This window comes from Athene cunicularia (assembly GCF_003259725.1).
Source record: "Athene cunicularia isolate RWA chromosome 6 unlocalized genomic scaffold, athCun1 chr6_part1, whole genome shotgun sequence".
Classification (NCBI taxonomy): domain Eukaryota; kingdom Metazoa; phylum Chordata; class Aves; order Strigiformes; family Strigidae; genus Athene; species Athene cunicularia.
The window spans coordinates 20,978,401-21,001,328 of NW_020799105.1; the positions used below are offsets into that span (position 1 = coordinate 20,978,401).

The 22,928-nt window shown below is 34.4% G+C and overlaps 1 protein-coding gene across 1 annotated transcript in view; it reads left to right on the plus strand.

Annotated features, from left to right (window-relative positions):
• Positions 1 to 22,928, plus strand: part of WDR11 (WD repeat domain 11) — an 89,703-nt gene that overhangs the window by 54,096 nt on the left and 12,679 nt on the right. The window contains exons 4-17 of the mRNA XM_026851550.1: positions 1,610 to 1,783; positions 2,916 to 3,102; positions 5,009 to 5,174; positions 5,869 to 5,983; positions 6,934 to 7,129; positions 8,994 to 9,097; positions 10,160 to 10,336; positions 12,171 to 12,255; positions 16,958 to 17,064; positions 19,210 to 19,285; positions 20,794 to 20,902; positions 21,213 to 21,337; positions 21,753 to 21,900; positions 22,729 to 22,835. Coding sequence (XP_026707351.1) covers positions 1,610 to 1,783; positions 2,916 to 3,102; positions 5,009 to 5,174; positions 5,869 to 5,983; positions 6,934 to 7,129; positions 8,994 to 9,097; positions 10,160 to 10,336; positions 12,171 to 12,255; positions 16,958 to 17,064; positions 19,210 to 19,285; positions 20,794 to 20,902; positions 21,213 to 21,337; positions 21,753 to 21,900; positions 22,729 to 22,835 — 1,876 coding nt within the window. The remainder of the gene's footprint in view (positions 1 to 1,609; positions 1,784 to 2,915; positions 3,103 to 5,008; positions 5,175 to 5,868; positions 5,984 to 6,933; positions 7,130 to 8,993; positions 9,098 to 10,159; positions 10,337 to 12,170; positions 12,256 to 16,957; positions 17,065 to 19,209; positions 19,286 to 20,793; positions 20,903 to 21,212; positions 21,338 to 21,752; positions 21,901 to 22,728; positions 22,836 to 22,928) is intronic.

Consider the following 22,928-nt stretch of genomic DNA (forward strand, 5'->3'; position numbering starts at 1 on the left):
ACCCCCCCGCCGCAAGAAACTACCATACTGAATTTCTAAGAACAATTTATAGTTTATTTGGACTATTCTAAAAAGTCATGATAATGCTGGAGTTATACCTGTTTATTTTGAATTCTATCACGTGAAAGCCCGCTTATGAAATTGGCTTGGGTTTTGTTGTTAATCTGTTCTTATATATCAATCCTGTGAAAGTAGATACAATATTGTAAATCTCTAAGGGACACCGAACATTTATTCTATTGACTGCAGTTAATTTTATTAGTTTTATTTCATTGTGTGTGTATGTTTAGAAGGTGTTTTATTTACTCTTCACACCAGTTCACTGAATGTTTGGTGGAGTTTTGACCATGTCATTTGAAGTTTTCTCCAGGTTTTTGGAACCAGTGAAGGCTTTCCAATCTGCTGGGTGAGAAAAAAAGGTCATAAGTAACAGAATAAAAATTCTGTTCTGCCAGTCCCTGATTTGATTCAGCAATAACCTCTAACAAAAGCAGTTTCTTTTCCTTTCCATCTGTTTCTGAGGCCTCTGGCTTTTTACAAGCCTGTAGAAAGTGGTGCAGATACAGAGATGGAACACCAGAGTGGTCTGCTGGTTCTCTGTGTATCTTCAAGAGCTTTGTAGGGTAACAGCTGGAGCCTCACTGTTTCAATGAGCAGAAAAGTGGTGCATCAGTGTAGGGCACTCTTCTTTATTTGATCCAAACCTTGCATTCAGCTGAGAAGGAGTTAACCTTTTGTTAACTTACAGTATAACTGATTGGAACACACCAGACTGGATTTTTTTTTTTCCTCTGAAACCTAGTGAGAAGCACTTACCAGCTCTGAAAAAGCTGAATTGATAAAACAGAAGAACGGTTGAGGAAGGAAGGTTTGTTTACATCTTAAAATAAATGAATATGCTGTAGAGAAGCTGTAACTTGGTGAGGTGATGCAGTGAGTGGTAGGATCTGAACTGGGGGGAGTTCATCCATTGCCTGCCTGACCCATTCTATTGTCTAAAACACTGCCCTGTGGAGCATGTAGGAAACTCTAATACAGCTCCTTTCAAGTAACTGAGGTGTCTCTATGTTCTTATTGACAGAAAACATAGTCTTTTATGTGAATTTATCTTGAATGTTTAAATGATGACCAGCTGTGATGATTTGCAACCATATCTCTTCAGACTTACCCTAGCATTTAAGCACTGTACTTGATAGTGTGTTATAGTCAGTTTCATTTTACTCTTGAACTTAAGACTCTGTTTAAACAGTATTTGAAGTGGAGAAGACATTTGTTTCCAGGTCCAATACTGATACCATCTCAAAAATTTGGGATCGTGTTTTCGTTCATGGTGTCATCCCAAATATTAATTGGGATAATATATGGCTCTTTTCATTTTGACTCTACAGTATTTGTGTGCATGTGTGTAGACATGTGTAACTCAGTTTATTGCTGTTTGTTAAAAACATAAATTCAGGCCATAAGGGATTGATTTTTTAGAATTGTGAAACAGAGCAAGTCACTATTTATTTCTTTAAAGACAAGCTATTATAGAAGAAAAATAGTTTTAAAATAAACCAAACCTTTTTTGAAAATTAATTTCACTGTTGTTCCTTCTTTCTTTTGACAGACATGCAGTGGTTATGGAATCAAGATGCTTCTAGAGATTTACTGCTTGCAGTTCATCCACCCAACTATATCGTACTGTGGAATGCAGACACGGGCACCAAACTTTGGAAGAAAAGTTATGCTGAAAATATTCTGTCTTTTTCATTTGACCCCTTTGATCCCTCACACTTAGCTTGTAAGTTGATATGTATAGAATAGTGTGGCCTGAGTATGTGTGACCAGGAAAAATGTTAAACTCAAATGTTAATTTGGGGATTAAACGTAATGCATTGTAGAGAATAATGTTGTAAATGCCAAGAAGGAGTCTCAAAACAAAGACAGTAGAGTCTTTGGCTAATGTGGAATCTTCTAAAATAAGATGCCATGATGTTAGGGGAGGGAAAAAGTAGGCATGAGAAGTTAGACATCTGAAAAGAAATGTTTGAGACTGTACAAAAGAAGGGGTAAAACGTGTAGATAGGGAGCTGGAGGAAGCTAAGTATAGAGAGCCTTGTTAAACTGACATCAAAAGCTATAAAAGGATGGATGCGGAGGGAGAATCCAGTGAGATGAGTAGACCAAGAATAAATGTTATTTTGAGCAGGATTATTTTTTTTTTAAACAAATACAATGTGAGCATCAGTTTCAAAGGCAGTTCAGTCATCAAGGAGGATGTAGTGCAGATTTATTCACATTTTAGCAGACAGAAACTAAGAGAAATAAGAGAGTCACCATTTTATTCTTTAATTTAGTTTCATCACTCCTGATCTGTAATGAGACAGTGCAGTTTCCAGGCTTTGTAGTTGGTGGGGTTTTTTTTGGTCTGCCATACCATTCAACCTTCTGTAAACGTGTAGTAAAATCTTAGCTACATCTTTACAGCTTAGCTGATTCTTTATGCTGCAACGTAAATAATGCGAGTTAATGATTCTTTGAGTCATGCGCTACATGCGGACAAAAAATGGTGATACAGCGAATGTGGACAACCCTGCCTTCTATTTGCATGGTGAAGTGTAAAGAAAAATAGTTAATGAGAGAGAATAACTGTTCTGAAGAACCAAGAGGTTTCTGCCAGTAATCTCCATAGTATTTTTTTAGCATAGACTTAATTTTGAAAATTTGAGCTTGGATATTAATTAATTATAATGGACCATCTGCTGCAATTTCAGTAGGAGGTGCTGGTTGTCTATAATTACGAGTTTTCTGTCTAATACAGTATTATTAATGTTATTAGCATTTCTCCCCACCAAAATTTCATTAAAATGGAACACTGCAATCAAATTACAGATTGTATTTTGGTCTAATAAGAGTTGTCTTTCTTGGTACAGTGCTCACCAGTGAAGGAATAGTGTTCATCTCCGACTTCTCTCCTTCCAAAGCTCCTGCCAGCTCAGGGAAGAAGGTTTACATCTCTAGTCCCCATTCCAGCCCTTCTCACAACAAGCTGGCTGCTGCTACAGGGGCCAAAAAGGCCCTTGATAAAGTAAAAATCTTAATCAGTAATGAAAAACCAAGGTAGGTTGCACATATTTCTTCTCAGATAATGTTTTATATACCTGTATATTTTATAAATATAATTAGGTTAAAGCCTATAACATCATTAGTTTAAAAAAAGAAAATTGATTGGGGTGGGCAGATAGATAGTATCCTATGTGAGGACATTACTTAAGAATATAACATTGACAGTCATCCACTTCTGTTCATAAAATCAGCCATATCATCCCAGCATGTTTTATATAAGTTAATGACATAATGTTCTCCCTTCATGAACAGATTTTCATGCAGATGTAAATTCAGAAACATCTTTCTTGGGGAAAAAAAGATGAAAATGGGCTAATGTATTTCATTTAAATTGTTTAATGAGAAGGGATATAATAAGAGAATACAAATTGTGTAAGTACTCATACCCGAGGAGAGTTCTGATTCTGATGTCGTACATGATACTGCAGTAGGAGGTGTTTTCTAAGTTAATTGTGTATAAATAAAATCAAAATTTATACATACTTGTTTGTGTATTTTCTGACCTTTTAAAACTAAAGTGGTTGCATTTTGAGTTGGTTTTGGTTTTGTTAGAAATTCTCTAGGCCACTTTCTTGTGTGGTGTAATTTTTTTTCTTTTATATATTTTTATTTGAGTAATAAAAGTATTTGTCAGACTTCTAGCCAACGTGAGAACAAACTAATCAGACCGTATTATCAGTTAGCTGTTGACACCAAAATTTAGTCCAGGTATGAAATTTATAGTCTCTTATAATCTATTTAAATTACAAACTGAGGAGAAGATACCTCCTCTGGTAATCATTTAACAAATTGTGATTTTTATATGAAGATAATGGGCATGATCTTGTAATTTTGTATTTTGTAATGCGTGATTTGTGCTACATTGGACAGAACACCTGATTTGCAAATACTGAGTACGTATGCTGCTGCAGCCTTACGTGTGCTCTGTAGTAACAGTAAATCAACAAAGATACTAATTTTTTTACATCCTCCTGATGGCATTTTAAGTTGCTCTTTTCTCTATCCTTTCCCATCCAGAACACCTGAAAAGACTAGAATTGGAAAAAAGGAAGAAAAAATTGTAGCAGCAATGATTTATGTAGTTTCATATGAATTTAGGGACACTTTGAGGAAAGAGGAGCAGGACATTGGCAGGAAAGTGATTGCAGAAAAAAAGGGACTCGTACTCCTGAAGCAGAGAATGAGATGCAAGAAGGGTGTAAGGAAGATTTAGTGTGTGTTAGAATGAGGAGATTAAAAACAAACACAACTTCTCAGGAGTTATACTTTAAATGAATTCAGAGGCTTTCAAATTGAACACAGTATGAGGATGATTTTCTTCAACGTGACTTAAGTGCTATTCATTGATTTGCATGCACCTAATGAACCTCTTTACCTTGCAGCCAGTCTTCTGTTAACATTCCACAAAATGGTGACGTTTTCTGCTCTTTGCTACTTTCTCTGAGTTTTGAAGACTGGTATTCTTGATAGGCTAGTTCATTTCATTTCAAAATAAAATAATACGCATAATAATATAAAAATTCAAGTAAGCAGTACGTGTGAGGGTAATTTCCCATGAATACCAGTAAATACCATGGCAGCTAGCACTGTTTATAATTGAATTGCTTTGTATTTGAGATGTGGAAGAATGACATTCGTTCCATTTGAAATACAGACTATTTTGAATATTGCTCTGTAATCTTATTTAGACAAAAGTCAACAGAGAGTCTGTGTCTTTTGGAGGTCAGTGATGCTTTTCACTGCTGTAGCAATTAAATGGAAATCTGCTGTTGCCTAGTGATCCACATAGGGAATACCTGAAAAAATGCAGCTTCAGGAGAATTTATACTGAAAAATTTATTTTGAACTTAAAGTATTTGTTGATACAAACTGATTAAATTTTATATCTGATGTTTTACAGTGCTGAATCTGTAACACTCAACGACTGTCTTCAGTTGTCATATTTGCCTTCAAAAAGAAACTACATGCTGTTATTGTATCCCAGAGAGATTCTGATTCTTGACTTGGAAGTGAATCAGACAGTGGGTGTGATTGCAATTGAAAGAACAGGTGTGCCTTTTCTACAGGTAATGAAAATTTAATTGATTTCTATCATTGTCATAGTTTATTAAGTTCATATGTAAGATTGTGACCCATTGATTAGTTCTAGGGGATGAAAAGAAGTTAGCTCATCAGGGGGAAAAATGTCCTCTGAACCAAGCATTGTTTAATCTAGTCTTCTGAAGTTTTCAGCAAAACCACTTAGTTTTGTGGTGTTACAAAACTTAGCAGTGTGGAAATAGTGCTGTGGGAAAAGGACATTGCATTCTCTGGTGGTTAAGCTGCTTATACACAAGTTAATACTAGTTCTGTGAGCATCTGCCTTTGCTTAATTAGACAGCTAAGTCTAGCCTGAGATCTCACTGAAACATCTTCATTCTCTTGGATTCATGAATTTTGATATCAAAAATGATTTTTTTTTAAGTGATAACTAAAAAGAATATATTTATGAGACAAATATATATATATATATATATAAAAATGTTTTAAAAAAACCCAAAATGCAAACAATTTGAACAAAACCTGTCAATGAATTTCTCTAATTAATTGAATTCCTTATTCACAAATACTGTAGCTAAAGAAATTCATTGAACTGTTGCATTAGTGGTAATGTTTTTGGTGACTTGCTTATACATCAGGAATTGTATGTTCATTTATAAGAGTACTTTGCAAAGGATCAAATTGTGATAACACGGTATAATGTAGTATCTCTTTACCTAGGTAATTCCTTGTTTTCAGCGTGATGGGTTATTTTGCCTACATGAAAATGGTTGTATAACTTTAAGAGTTCGCAGATCTAACTGCAGTATAACTGGAACGCCAAATGAAGAGCCAGGTAAGTTTTGTGTCAAAAATGTGCAGAAATGAACTTTGAGACATTTTAATTAATATCTTAATGCCAATATTAACCATCACGCCTTATACAGGATGGTGAAATACAGACCTTCTGTGATTTTTCTCTTATACATTAAATTCATGCTGCATTTTCCCAAAATTGTTTTTGACTTCTCTGATACTTAGTGCAAAATAAGATATATTAATACCCTGAAAATTCTTTTATCACTAAATAATACTTAATTATGAAGTGGCTTTAGAGGCACCTCCACAAGAATGTTTTGGATAAAAGATGGTTAGTATGTTCTTTTTATCTTTAAGAAAAAAGATTTTTCAGGCAAGCACAAGGTTTTGGAAATCATTTGGTCATTTGAACTGATTTTAGAACTAAGACATGGGCTTAAATTTAGATTAAAACCTAAATTATTAAACCTTTGTCTCTTTTATGAAATGTTACTAAGAATGGCCTTTTAAATATCATGGAGGAGACTGGAATAAAGAAGGGAAAGCATAGTTCTGTAAATGTAAAGAAGTGGGTTTTTTGGTTAGAGTTTGGTTGGTTTTGGTTTTGGTTGTTCGGTGATTTCTAGTGAGCTACATTACTTGCTTATAGGTTCACCAATAAACCAAATGAGTTCTGGATTGTGGAGGGCAGATTCACTTTCTGCCCAGATATGAAACAGTCATTTTTTTTTTTAGATTTTGCAAGATTCATGTGGAATAAGATATTTTAAAGACAAAGTTACATTTTAGAGAACTTTCCACATCGGTGTTGTGTACAGCAAGATCAATACTATTCAGTTTTTGATTGTTTTTCCTAATTGTGGCACAGGAAGTATGTGGACTTCAACCAAAGAGCTCAGTCATGCTGCAAATTTACCTCTGTTGATTGATTACATCATATGTTTTCCACTCTAATTGTTTGTCCTCTGTGGGACATTGATGTTACAGATCCAGACCCAGTTCAGGAGCTGATTTATGATTTAAGAAGTCAGTGTGATGCAATCAGGGTAACAAAAACAGTTCGACCCTTCAGTATGGTGTGTTGCCCAGTGAATGAGAATTCTGCAGCTCTCATAGTCAGTGATGGGAGGGTAATGATCTGGGAATTAAAATCAAGTGTTTCTGGCAGAAATGTGCGTAACAGGTAATGGGATTTATTTTTCTTATCAAAGCTTTCATCTGTACCTTTACAAGTGGCGTGTAATATTATATTCCAAAAGCAACAGTGATGTCCTCATGTGTATGGTAGTGTGATGTGCTATACGTGTGTATGAATAAAAGGAAGAGGAACAAAATACATCTTTCAAATAGATTAGTTCCCTTGCTTTGGGGAAGTGAAGGAACTGTATTTAGCCTTCTTTCTTTAAAACATAAATTCATACTAAGTGGTTGGAATAAGGAAACAAAAGATAGAATGAATATTCACATTATTTGGGGGGAACATTTTCTTCTCATTTGACTTTCTTCAGACTATGTAATTTTCCTCAGGAATGGATCCCTCATCATGTCATATGAAAGGTCTTCAAAATAGTCCGGAGGGGACCACATTTTTAGTAGGAGAAAGATTTTTCTGCTATATTTTTGTGAATTTGACACAGAAGCAATATGAGGCTGCACAGCAGGTGGCTGGAATACAGTAGTATAAACAATATTTTTATATACAAAGCCTGTAGAGTTTTAGATTTTGAGCAGTATCTAAAAATACTAAATGAATTAATATAGTTCTTTGAAAATTCAGTATATTAAGGCCATTCTGCTGCAATAAACCATTAAAGTACTATTGAATAAAATAAATAACTTACTGGCATAAAAGAAATACAGAATTCTTAGTATACTTTTAAATGTCAGTAGTACCAGATTTTCAACATAGATCCTTTTTGTCGCTCATCAATGATTTAATGTTTTTATTCTTGGTGTTCTCAAAATTACTGTTAGATGGATTCTTTGTGATGCATATCCAAGAGAGCTGTTTAGGATCCATATGTCGCTGGGTTTTACTTCTTGTATTCTTAGACTCATTTCTAAAACATTGGTCTCTGTCATGATTATATAACCAGGAAAAAAGTAATAATAAGAAGAAGCACTGAGAGGAGGATATGGTTGGATTGTAGTGAAGAGTAAAGCATATTTCTAGTTGGCAGTCTTTAATGGATTTTGAAGGTGTTTCCTCCATTAGCTTTTGATCCTGCTGGATTTGATGGTCTTAACTAAAATTTGAACTTAAAACCTGTTGTAGTGAGATTTTAAAGAAAATGCCTTTGTATGGGCCTTAAACTGCATTTTTGCATACAGCTAGGTGCAGTCAGTAGTCTTTGGTCTTTGGTCTTTGCTTGTCTTGCCCAGCAAGATATGATTGCAAGGCTGCAAGGATTCTTTGAGTCCCTTTCAGATGGAGATTGTGCTGGAACCCTGTCACAGTTGTTGGGAAAAAAAATAACACAACAACCTGATGCATAGATATCTCACAAGATTGTAAACATAGGTTGTACTGTAAGTTTTGGCTGTAGCTTTGTATATGCAGAGGAAATTGTGTCTCAAATGTTTTTAGGTGAAAGGCATTGCTGCAGTTATGGGTTTCGTCATCTGGAAGCTATATAAGAGGTTTATATAGGTTAACAAAAAACGTTCCCCAAGTTTGGGAATCTGTTCTTAAATGTAAAAATATTTACGATTGTTGCTGTATTCATCTCTACATGTTAATACACAATATTTTTAAAAGCCTCCATTCAGTGCTTACTTCAGAACAAGGGGTACATCTGTCTTTTTCTGTTACTTAGAAATACCTCTGTAAGGAAGATGAAAGTTATTTTGAATTTTGTACATTTGTGTGCATTATCTCCTGGTAGAGTTGTTCGTGGAAGTTGATGGTGGTAATAATCTTCTCAAAAACCTTCTGCAAGTAATAAGTGGTAGGAATACTGAAAGATCCATCTGGGGAAAAAAATCAAAGACCCAAGTCAACAGGCCATCCAGTTTGTGTTAGGAACTTATTTTCATTTCCTTTACAGCAGTTCAGGTGCATCACCTTTATATTCCCCAGTCTCATTCTGTGGGATTCCCGTAGGAGCATTCCAAAATAAACTTCCAGACCTCTCATTAGACAACATGATTGGTAAGACATTTTCACTATTATTGCTAATCATTTCTAGGATTTCTGAATCATTGTACATATTATCTTACTTAAGAACTACATATGTTAGAATTGCTTCATGTGCAATCTAAATAGTAATTCTGAAAGAAAAGAATTCCTGTTTGCTAAAGAAATTATCAAATTTTTTTTTTTAAGTTTTTTTTGTGTTGCAGACCAATGTCAAAGTTCATTTTCCCTGAGGAGAAAAAAGTAATTTAAAATGGAATTTGGCCAAAATCCCTTTGTTTTTTGAAAGTAATCTTAAGCGGATGAAGACAAGTTATCTGATGCATCCCATCTTTGTTAAATCTAAATGCCAGTCAGCACTTCAGTATTGAGAAATGTTCTTTTAAGGCTAATTTTAAATTTTAAAACTAATTTTTATTGGAAAATTGAGTAGTGCTGCTCAGAGATACAAAGGTGCAGATTTGGGATTGCTTTTGTTAAAAGTTGTCTGTATTAACTGGTGCAGGCAGCTTAACACTATAGGAGGTTCTTTTGCACTTTATCTCATATATTAAAAGATGACATTTAGGACATAAGTTTTATCTCCATTTCCTGTAGTCATTGATATCATAGCTATTGTTATTTTGTACCTGACATCACCCTGACTGGTACAGCTGACTGCAGAAAGTATACAGCAGGGGAGTTACATCTTTTTGTGTCCATCTTTATTGTATCTGAGCAAATTCACTGTATTTCCAGTAGTGAACTGCACTCAGTTTTTACTGTTTGGAGTTATACCTTCATAAGTCTTTGAATTGGTCTAATCATTTAAAAATATTAGCAACTAACTTTAAGAAAAAATTGAAAGGCGAAAAAAAAAAAGTAAAAGCCTTGATTTCTGGCAGAAGACTGAAAAGGTTGCACTTTTTTTTGCTTCTTTTTTTCTTCTTAGTGTTGGGAAAGAAAGTTGGTATTGGAGAAATTAGTAGAAGTCCAATCTCAAAAAAAGTTTCATTATACAAACTCCTGTATCTGATAACTTTCCATAACATCTCCAATTTTAATTTAATACTAACAAGAGCTTTACTTTTTAAGCAGGGCAAGGCACAGTTACTGGAGAAGAACAGTTAAAGAATTCTTTTCTTCAAGAAGTTCACCTCAAATTTCTGCTGACTGGACTTCTTTCAGGACTTCCTTTGCCTCCATTTGCTATCCGCATGTGCCCACCTCTTACAACAAAAAACATTAAACAGTATGAGCCAATCCTTGCTGTTGGTAAGTGCCTTGAATAGGTTATTCCTTGCTCTGAAAATAATATATTCTGTATTAAATACAAATATAGTTACTAATACAGAAGAAAAAAAAAAATCAGTCTTTTGATCCTGTGTAACTAAGCACAGATAGTGACCCTTGTATTAGTTTGCATCCATGATAGTCTTCGGATTCTTTTTTTTCCTGCCTTGGAATTAAGTAATGTTACCTGAAAAAATGCAGTATATTAGCAAGTTTGTATTGTCCTTTTATTTACAATGATACTGGTCTGTTGATACACTCAGCATTTTATATGCTGCTCTCAATTCATTCTAAACATCAATAAATACGGACTTTTGCAGCACCGCATCCCTAGAATAAGTAAATGAACTTGAGAGACTATTTTTGTTCTGATGTAAGTACCTAAAAATATACTTAAAGCAGTTTTATTTTTCCTGAATGAATCTATTCTTATTACAAATATAGTTAAACTCATCTAGATATTAGAATAGTTGCCAGTGAGCACCCGATTTATTAACTCTTAAGTTCTCCCTATTTAAATCTGATTTTTCTGGCATGCTCTTTCAGACCACATCAAGGATTTCACAGGGTATCCATACAGGCTGCTGTCTTTCTCTGCAGTCAGTGAACTGGAACAGTAGACACGGACACGCTGTAATTTAAAGATTATAGTAGGTTGTAAAATCAGACCTCTGGATTTGAGTTGTCCAAACATGCTCTCGATATATCCGAGATATCAGTTGATTCTGGGCTGCCCGGTTCATACTGTGCCTGTCTCAAGACAAACTTGGGAGATTCTTGTGGTTCTTAAGGTCTGCCTGTGCTATAGAGTCTTCTAGGGTTTTTGGGCAAGGTGACAAGTATTGCAAGGGTGAATGTTACACAGGAGCTTACAAAGAGGATCTCACTCCAGTAGTGAAAACACCGTAATAATGTGTACGTGTATGTGTGCAGTACTTGTAATGCTTCTTTTATTACTGAGCTAAAAGTGCCATCAGTATTTGTGCTCTAAAAGGTAGACAAGCTATCAGTACATGATGTGATGCTGCTAAAATGTAACTTTTGATTTTATATAAGTTGTAGCCTTAAAACCAGGTGAAATATAAAGATTAGGAAACCAATAGGTAGGTATAAAGTGCATTTACAGCAAGGTCTGCATTATTCTAGACTTAAGGTATTTTGAATGGCTCTTCAGGTATCCATTGTTGTATTTAATGAGGTTGATAGGAGTATAAAGGAAAAAAGAGAAGAATAAGTAAGTCTTCCCAGTGTCTAATAGAAAATTTAACTTCCAGTGTTTTGTAATGGTTTTGATCTACTGCAGCTAATAGCTACTAAATTATTGATTTGTAATTTGAAAGAGGTCATTATTTCAGGGATGAGAAAGCAGAATTGCTTTAATGATTTGGTAAAATCTACTCACGGTTCTCCCCTGGGATTATTAGTGGATAACAGTTAATACCCTTCCTTGAGACGTTTACTAATCTTGAGTAATCAAAACAAGAAGAAATGTTCCTTTTTCCTGCAACTGGCTATGTTGTGAAAATGCAGGAAGAATGAACAGATTTTCTGCAGGCTCTACAGATTCAGGTTCAGGAAAATGTCTTGATCCAAATAGATATCACTGTCTGCAGAGATCCTTGAAGGATTTTATATTTGTGATTTAAGTACTAGAAATCAAAAAACTTTTCTAAAACTGTAAAATATATCATAGCTACAGGTATTAAAAAAAAAAAAAGAGTAAGAGGGAAATAGCTGTAAATCTTGCATTTTTAATAAAGTATGGAAGGAGAGAATAAAATGGGTCTTTTAAAAAAAAAAAAATCACTTTTTATAGGTACAAGTAATGGCTCTGTCCTGGTGTTTCATCTTACAAGTGGACTCTTACACAAAGAGTTAAGCATCCATTCCTGTGAAGTCAAGTAAGATTTTAATTTTAATTCCTACTATAATCCTTCTGAGAGACAACTACTAAAACATCTAATGTCTTGTTTCATTGTTAAATGATGCTCAAGAAAATTGCCTCTTGAGTAGTCTACCCTAACAGTATCTTCGCTGTGTATAAGCAGTAACACACTGTCAAAATTGAAGTGAAAATTACGTTGAACTAAATATTTGAATTGTACCTGTGCCTGCTGATTTAGGATGCGTATCAACTACTTCCAGTTTCTTTAGTGCATTGTAGTACAAAGAAGTCTCTTTAGGACAAGAAACTTCATTATAGTGTCTTATTTATATAACTGTTTGTGACTCACAGATTGTGTCCTTTGAAATAATTATGTTTTGTAGGCCAAGGTTTATTTACTTTGACCCCTTGGGGCTGAAATTGCTGTTGAGATAGTTCTGGTTCTAACTGAAGTAAAAATAATTTTATCATTAAAGATTTTAAAGACCAAATCCAGGACTCAGTATTTATCCATCCTAAGAAGAAACAGAGTAAGCTTTAAAGCTGTTGTACTGTGTATTTGTGTGTACACAGTGACATAAGTTTTTGAATAACTAATGGCAAGATATGGTAAGATAATGCCAAGATGGTGCTTGCTGGATACATTAAAAAAAATTAAGATGGGGAGAGAGGAGGCAATATGCTTTTGAAAAAAAATTTCTTCCTTTTATTTAGGCTTCACATGTTATTGGAAGTATTCTTAGTTTGGGCTTTTCACTTTGTAAACGTTCTGCAACTTTTGAAAAACTTCAAGAATACATTGTCTTTCTAGCAACTGTCTTCACACAAACAGTATTTTTAAAACAAAATTAAAATTATTTTGAATTTTATTTAGCAATAAGCTGTTATCTGGGTAAGTCTTTTAAATATTTGTTTTAATTTCTTCAATCCCAGTCTTAATGATCTGAGTGACTTTCTACATAATTTTTTCGACTTCAGTGGAATGCTTTAAGCAATGTAGAATAAGGCACAGGGATTTTTTTTTCTTTAATTAATATTCATTGAGGGCAACAGTCTTTCTTTCAGTGGGAATTCTTACTTTACCTCTAAAATGCAGATAGATTGCATAATGCCTCTATTTTAGTTTTATCTCAAAATACACCTTTAGGGTATGCCATTATTTTAGTATGTAACTGAGAATACCCTGAAACTGTAACTCAAGACCAGCAGAGTTTTCAGTGCTCTGTAGTTTATGCGGGTGTACTAAAATAATGGCCACCGAATTGTCTAGATGCTAGCAATTACATTTTTTCTAAGTTTAAAGTGTTCTTTTGTAGAAGGTACATATGTAGTCACATGCTGATTTCTGCGTTTTGTTTTGGTTTTTTTTTTTAACTTTGCAATTCTGTATTGTGATTAGGAGGAGGGAGAGTTGTTAGTCTTTCTTCCATTTAAGATAGTTCATAGTCATGAGTGATCTTGAATATTAATTTTATCAGTGATTATTACTTTGCTGTTTCACTGTTTGTTTAAATAGCACTCTGTGAGTAAATACTTCGCCTTTGAGTTTAATTTAGTTTTTATAAGGAGGCAAGAAGCAGCAGAAATGCTTCAGAGAACACACAGGATAACTCAACCAGGTCACTGCTAGGAGCATAAGTGAGGGGAAAAAAACGGAAGGGGACTATAGCATCTATGCTGGCTGAAAGAAGCAGGGAGCAGGAGGTCAGTCTTTCTTCCTTCCGGATAGAGAGAAATGCAAATAATTATTACGGCTAAGAGGAATTAGAAGAACCATGAAATAACTAAGTCTGATACCTGTTCAGACCTCTTCAGTAGACCAATCTCAGCTATTGTGGTAAGATAGGAGATGATAATAATCTTCAGTGCAGCGGAAGAATGTCTTTGAGACATGTAAATAAAATGCCTGCAATTTAGCATTAATTTAGGGAAAGTGGTGCATTTGCAATGCCTCTCACTGCTACTTTTGCTTATTCTGATAGATACATAACTATGACTTGAGCAGTGCTTCTCATTCTTTTTTGCTGAAGCTCAGCAAGTTCAAGATTGCAACAGCTTTAATTTTTAAAATTTAAATCTCACTGACTGTAACAAGAAAGTTTATAGCCTGCAGGCAAAACTTGAAAATTACTGCTTTACATCCATGTTTTAGCAGTTGAATTTAAGCTGACTCCCCTTTGGGAAACTGCTTTGCAAACATTCGTCACCTCCTTGAAAAACTCCTCTCATAGGGAAAGATGAATGAAAAATCACTGCCCCTTCTGTCCTACAGGTTGATGTGCTAGGTTGATTTTTCTCCATTAGTAAATATGTGGTGCCTGACAAGAATAAGCAGTGTTGCACTGAAATCCTGTGTATTTGGAATGAATTCTGAAGTAGCCGTTACAAGGATATACCATTATCTCAGATGTACCATGTTCAACAATTTCTTTTTCTTAACCTTCCTCTTTTTAAAAAGGAAAAATTATTCCCTTGCTGACATTCACTTTTGGACGTACAGACCATACAAATACTTTTGAAGTACAAGGAAAATTCTTTTTAAATAACAAAATTTGAGGCCGGGAGTATTTTCTGATAATATGATTGAGATTTTAATACTGTTTTCTTTAAGATATAGTTTGATTTCCAGTTTTACATTTCTCCTTTTCTTATAATTCTTACAGTTAATTTGAGTAGAAGCTGCCTTGTCATAAATACACTCTGTAATTTGTTCATATCGGGAACATTAATTAAAGCAACTGAATCTTACCCCTGAAGTAAATTAGACAAGTTGACTATATAGAATCCCTGAATTTCATGTTTTAAAAGAGTGGATCCAGTCTGACAAATAGTTTACAGTTAAATGTAACCCTTAATTCTAGTAGACAAAGATGTCTTTTATTACAAAATATTGCAAGTGGAAATACTTCAATATGGAAGTCATTTCTTGTTTCCTTCATTAAAACTTGAACCACAATTTCTTCACAATGTCAATTTACATGTATGACAATAACAAAAATGTTATTGTTTCAAGTGCAAGCAGTTAGCTAAGATAAGATTTCCTTTTGATTATGAGTGTCTTGGGTTTCTGTAGGTTTTTATCGGTATTGACAGATGTCCAGCCAGCAACAAAGGAAATGGAATTCTCCTGTTAAATCTGAGCTGATGAAAGAGGTATAGAAAATGCCTCAGGTCTTTAAACTAAAATGGTGAATAACCACTGGTAATAACAATGCATTATGAGTATTCTGTGCTTTTTACAAAAAACATAGTAGAATAATAGATAAAAATGAGAAAGGTGTCAGAATTCATATGTCTTCCATTTCAGAAAGCTCCCCGTATTTATGACTATTTCAAGACTTCAGTGTCACACATTATTGCAATTGTAGATTTCTATTCAGTCATTCTTGTAATGTTTCAATTAATAATTGAATACTTCTCATTTTGATTGAAATGATTGGTTGAACTTTCATAGGGCCAGATGGGAAATGGCCTGGGTCCTATATTTTGAACTTTACTTGAGGATTTAGGAATAAAACTTCTCATTTTTTTCAAAGCTTGAACTAAAAAATAAATATGGATGTAACTTATAAGTGCAAGGTATTATGGGAGTGCTTTTTGCTTTCATCCACCTACATTGCATTTGGGAAACTTCTACTTAGTACAATGTGAGCTGGATTTACAGACAGTAAATCATAAATAATGGTATTTATCTTTCTCATATTTCACATGTATTCTTGCAAAACAGACCATAATTTTGCAATTTATGTAACAGAAGATTTAGTAGTCCTAGAAATAGTTTTTAAGTACTCTGTGTTTGAAGGATTTGAGGAAAACCTAAATCCTTTTATCCGTGTTAAAATGAACTTGGCCACATGTATGTATTAGAACAGTCTCAATTTTCTTTTAGATTAGTTCCTTGATTTATTTCACAGATAAAGCACTCAGCATTTTATGCTGGCACAGAGTGCATGCGGGATGGAGACAGAGAACTGTCTTGTTTTGGAACAGTACCACCTAGTGCTGCTTTCTGTCCTTTTGTGGCCTGTGGTACATTTGAAGAATTTGCTTAGAATCCATATGTGCTGACAGTGTGTTGTATGCAGTGTAACTTTACATCCTTGCAAAACTTCAAGGTAATTTGATTTGCAGATACCTTGTCATGATCTAAAAGAACAACAACAAAAATATTACGAGGTTTTAAGTTCTTTCATGATAGCCCCTGAAATCTGATTAGGGCCTTTTTTTTTTGATCATCTTTGTTTCTCCTCTTTCTATACTGAAAGAATCAAGTCTCCCCACCTTGCTGTCCTTACGAATATTTTTCTCTTTCTCTATGCTGGCAAATTTAAGTTACTTGATAGTTCTTCCCCTGTGGTAAACTACTGATTTTATCAGAGCAGTGCTTTTAGTCCACTCACCACTAGAGTATCTGTGAGGGATTTTTGTTAACGCTACCAGTGTTTCTAACTGAAATTTTTGTTTCAACCAAACAAGAACTAGTGTACTCTGAAAAGAAATCTCCAATTCAGTTTACTAACTTTATATCATAGTTGTAAATGCGTAGCTTCCTTTTATGCTTAAATATAGTATTTCTGTAAAGTGTAGAAAATTAATTCTGTGCTGTTTTCAGATTGAAGAATGTGCATGAAAAAAATTATTGTACTTCCGTCCAGGCTATTTTCTAGCCATTCAAATATTTTAGCTAATATGCTCCATATACTCTCTTCTGATGACAGGGGAATTGAGTGGATAAGCTTGACTGGGTTTATTTCCTTTGCCACGTCAACACCTAACAATCTGGGGCTAGTAAGGAATGAGCTGCAGCTCGTGGACCTACCAACAGGTTAGTTTTTCCTGAGAAATCTGTACTAGAGGCTGACAGATTTGCTGGGGAGTGACAACCATAAGTTCTTAATTTTTTTTTTTTCTTCTGTTGTCATGACAAAAAATAATAAAGAGGAGTTTTAACTGGTTCTGTTTTTCTGTCCTTGTGAAGTCACGTAATGTGTTCCATCTGGTGCTCTACAGACGGCCTTGCAACAACACCTTTGCATAGATATCTGTGTCTTGGACTTATTAAAAGAATGAATCTTTGTCAGCAGGAGGTTTAGAAGCGTTCACACAGCATGGGTATTAGTGTTGTATTTTGTTCACACAATGCATATCTTTCCAAATGTATTTTGTCACAGTCTACACCCATGGTTTCATGTGCACCTGAAATAGTGTTGAACCATTTCTTGTGGTTTCTATCACCAACAGATAATTTTTCAAGGTGGGCCAGGTGCATGACCAGAGTTTGAGTGCGTGTATGAATGCCTCATGGATATTTTAATAATAAAATCTGATACTTTTGTAAAGAATTAAAGGGTTAGAAAATAACTTTTTAAAAGATGCTGTTACTAGCAAAATGAACAGGTTATTTGTGTTTTTCAACTATTCTGACCTTATAATGGAAGACAGATGTATTTGTGATTGAACTCAGTATTTTGCACAATACTAGGAGGTATAATTTGGTAGATTAGACAGCCCAAAATAGGAAGCAGTTCAATAACTTTAAATTATTTTTGAATCTGAAAACCTGGAGCCATTTAATTTCTAATTGAAGAACCTGAATCTTGTAACACATGGCTAATTCTGGATTGCTTCAAGTACTATAAAGTGATTATTTTTTTCTTGTTATTTTTTTATGCTTATAGAAAAGACTCAGGTTTTGTATTGCCAGGGTGCTACACAAAGAGGCTATTCTTTTCACATGACATTATTGTAATTATTTTCCATATCATGTCTTTGTTCATTTGTTCAAAATCAAATCAAAAAAGATACGTACTTTAATGGAATTTTGATTTTTCACTCAGCTTGTAAACCAGTATGGAATAATTTATAAATACAAGTGATAAAAGGTTCAGTATTTCTGCAGGCAACCAATTTTCAAGTAAATGTGAATACCTGAGACCTTAGCATATGGTTTGCTTGAAAAATGTTACATTTCCTCTTTTAAAGCTTACAAGAATGGCATGACTGCTTAACTGTTTGATTGTTGGTTCTTCCATCACTTATTAGCCCAACTTTCTATTTGAGGGCTAGGAAAACTGTGCTGATTTGTATTTGCTTCATGAACACTTTGATGCAGTTCTCATTTACATTTCTGAACAAAAATAAGGAAGAAAATTCCTAAGGTGTTTCTTCACTAATGAAGCAAATAGAGCTGAAAGGTTTCCTGTAGCCTGGTCTCTGACTTGAGAGCTCTAACTAGCATTGCTGATAACTAGATTTATTCACATAATTGGTCTAAGATAAGTAATTTAGCTATGAGCAGCCTCAAGAGTTGCCAAAGTTTGAAAACTTGAATTTTTCTTGAAAGCTAAAGGCAATGAAACTTCATAAGAGCTCCTGCAATACCCTGATGTGTGCAGATCATTATTTATTTTAGTGATATGTATATCTTTAATTCTGCAACACTTTATACGGATGAGTGAAAACTGTTGGGGATAAGCTTATAAATTCTTAGGATTTATTCTTTTAGATGGAAAGAGAGAATGGTTTTGACTAAGTGTAGGATGAATTAGTACTTCACCATGGAAATACTTTCAGACTTAGTTTATGGCAGAATTAATTTGTCTTATAAAAACTTGAAATCTACTCATGAATTTTCTCCTTGGGGAACTGAGAGTATATCTCATTGGCTTTGAGTAGAAGATAATAACTCTTTGAACTCTCTGTATTTCTGTAATGCTGATGATGCATCAGTTTCAGTAGTTGTGTTCTGGAAGCGAGTCAGGTATTATATTAGACAGAAGAGTTTGTATCTTCCTTTGAAATGCGGTAAAACTTTAACTGAAAGAATAATGTAAGATATGGCTTGGTGATAATCTAGTTCAGTTTGTAAACCATTTCTGCTTACAAACAGAATAGTTTCTAAACTATTTCTCTATTTACATTTAGTTCAGTAACTATTTCTGTGTTCTCCCATCTTGTTTTTGTGTTCCAGGCAGGAGCATCGCATTTCGTGGGGAGCGAGGCAATGACGAGCCAGCTATTGAAATGATAAAGGTGTCTCATTTAAAGTAAGTAGATTAGCCTTGTGAAGTTCACGCATTTTACTTTACTGCATGAAAGTCCTCATGACTTAATAGAAATAATAGAAATTCCAGGAAAAAAACACTCCAGAGAGTACAGAATAATGTGCATCAACATCAAGAGAAAATTACTTCAGAATTTTAATTCAAAGTGCAAAAGCTGTGAATGTTTCTGTGGTTGACTTTGTCACTTCAGGATCCAGTCTCATTGCAAGATCAGTTGTTAACATTTTAGTTCTTTTAGGAATTGTGTTGACTGAACAGATATTTTGATTATACTAGGGAGAATAAAAGTGCTGAACAGTTTTTGTCAACTTTGATTATTTTATGAGTTAATTCCCTTTTCTATAACTTAAGCCTCACTTAAAACTAGAAGTATGGCATCAAAGGTGGGATGATTTTTCACTTGTTTAGTAATTTTTCTAGGTATGTATTTCACACCTTTATAATAATTATCTAACGGAAAGCCAGATGGGAAGTGTATTTGTTTGAGAAGTCAGCTGATAAATTACCAAATTTTTTGCCATCAGATCCTACTTAATTTGTGATAAGGCCTGTGGGGAGACCCCTGGTCTTCACAGTATCACAAATAACAACAGCAGTACTCTGTAAGATTGCTTTACTTTCCTGTGTAAATAAAATCATAGTGTTGAATTTAATAAGGCATTATGTCTAAATTCTAAAAGTTTTTTCTTTATAGAAAGGCAAAAATTTAATGTTCTTTAGCTTGCATATGAATATTTTCAGAAGTCTGTATTTATTCCAGAGAATTTGAAAGAGTTCAACCATGTAATGGTCTTATTAATATATTAAAAATTAAGAACGGCTGTGGGCTTAGGTGAAGAGACTAGAATGTTGAGTGAGAAGAAGAAAGAATAGTTCATTTGAATAGAGACTACTGCAGTTGCAAAGGATACATAGCTGTAGGGCCTTTCTGTATTTTCAGGTTAAATGTGAAGGGGTAGATTGAAGGTGTTTCACTCCTCTAGCTCCACAGACGAAAGGTCTGAAGACATGACTGACAAGTGGTTTAGTGTCAGAGGATTTTATGTTCATTTGTCACTGGATTAGAGTAGTGGCATGTGTCTGGAATAGAGAAAAAAAAAATCTGTCCATACCAGTCTTGGTATGTCTTTCTGATACCTTGTGTAGTCATCGCTGCAAGTCAGGCTGAATATAGCTAAATTAGATGTGCTGCTGCATTCTCTAAATTACTTCCCTTGTCGTCTTTACAGTAATTGAGCAGTACCACCTAACAGAAATTTCTAATTCTTTTAGCTTTGAAGGAGGACTCTTTTTCAGATACTCTTTTGCACCTGAGTAACTCAAGGAAATCACAAGTTTCAGAGTGGGATTTGAGCCAAATTAATTTACTGTGCTTCCTCTTAGTTTTTGAGGGTTTCCAGAGTGCTGATATCAACAACATGTGTGAAGTAACATGCTCAAATTAAAACGGAATGATTACTTTTGATGTAGTAAATTCTTATTTGTTTCAGGCAGTATCTAGCTGTAGTATTTAAAGACAAACCATTGGAGATCTGGGATGTCAGAACATGTACTCTGCTTAGAGAAATGTCTAAAAACTTCCCTACAGCGACCGCTTTGGTAAGGAGTAAAAATCTGTTACTTACTGTTTATTACATGTAACATGTTGAGATAGTATAAAAATCTATGAGGAATTTTGAAGCAAAATGTTACTATATCTGTAGTGTAGAAATAAGTGCTTTTACCCTTCCATTTTCATCTGTCATAAAGTAGAATCAAGAAAAAAGGAGATACTGGTGGAAAAATGTGGTCTGCTCTTTGGGTGATGGAGGGAGGTATCATAAAAAGCAATCTTCATTGAAATCATTGTCCCCAGTAAATAGGGAGTAAACGTTTGCCTTTTATGTTTTTCCTGGGCAATTTTTCACAGGAGTGGTCCCCTTCTCATAACTTAAAAAGCCTGAGGAAGAAGCAGTTAGCTGCTCGTGAGGCCATGGCCCGGCAGACAGTTGCATCAGATACTGAAGTTAGCAGCGTGGAATCTTCTGTGATCAGGTATTTCTCATTCTGATAGAATTTTATTCTGCATCAGTTGTTGTTTTTCCACCACGTGCCATTGTTCTGTAGAACAGAATATTTTGGAACCGATTCTTGATCACACACTGGGCGAAGCTTCCTTTAGCTTTTAGTTGTGGAGCTTTGTTTTACTGCTGAATGAGAGAAACAGTGTAGCTGCGTCTCTCACCTGTCTGTATCAGTCCATTAGTTGCCTCATTCTTGAAGTAAAAATCTTATTTGTCCCTAAATGTTTCCATATATGTATAAATTAGTTAACTGTTGCTTCTGGATAAATTGTTTTGAAGGATGTATGAGTTTTTGTGCTGCATCTGTGCATTAGTTAGGGGAAATTTGCCTTGCAATTCTAATTTCAAGAAAGAAATACTTGTGTCTCATTGTGTTCTCTTTAAAGCTTATTACAGGAAGCTGAAAGTAAATCAGAACTGAGCCAGAACATTTCTGCCAGAGAGCACTTTGTGTTTACAGGTGCTGATGGGCAGGTTTATCATCTCACAGTGGAAGGAAACTCAGTAAAAGACAGTGCAAGAATTCCTCCTGATGTGAGTTCCAATTTTCTGTATCATTGATGCTTTAATTTTTTTGTCTTAGTTATGATTGCCAGAAAAAAATCAGGATATGCATTGTAGTTTCAAGTGGTCATTAATGCAGTAGTTTGAAATATGAAATAAAAATTCCAACTTCCAAAACAGTAGCAATTTTGTTTTCATAATCTTAGAGTTTTTCTATTGAAAGCACTGTTGAAATAAATTATTTTTACATAAGTTAGAATCTTCATAGGCCCTGATTTGCTTTCTGAATAAATTTTGTAAAGCATATACGAAAAGCTTGAATAACAAAGAGGTTGTTATTGAAATGTGTCTGTGTTCTGTTAATGGATTTTATCTTGCATGTTAAGGAGAACGAGGGGGCCAGAGCACTCTCATGAGTTTTAAGTTTGTTTTTTTTTCCAGTTACTCTGAAGAACAGTCTTTCTTTTTTCAGTTGTTCTCAAAAGCTTTCATAAATTGAACTTGCAGAAAGGAATTCTTTTATTTTATTGTTTGCTACTTCAGTATATGCTAGTATTGTGATTAATGAGGTCTGTCATGTTGGTGTTTCATTGAAACAAGAGATAGAGAAGTGACTTCCATTGCATTAAACCCAAAATTTCTTACAAGGAAATGTCTTTTGAAGCACATTGAAGCAAATATGATTGACATGATAAATGCTTATATGTGATAGAATTGTTTCAGGTTTCAGTTGAGCAGAATTTGGTCTATCATGCCACATAATATTTTAAAAAACCCCACAACCTAATTTTGAAATGTTTGTTCCTATGTTTGACTCTATTAATCACAAGATTTTGTTCTGCTTTTAAATATTTCCAGGGAAGTATGGGTAGCATTACATGTATTGCCTGGAAAGGGGATATCCTGGTTCTTGGAGATGTTGATGGAAACTTAAACTTCTGGGATTTGAAAGCTAGAGTATCTAGGTATGAATGCAAATTAAGTTTAACAAACATGAGATAATGAGTGTTAGAACGTTTTTCCCCCTCATTTTTGTTCATCTGTGGTGTTTTGAGGAG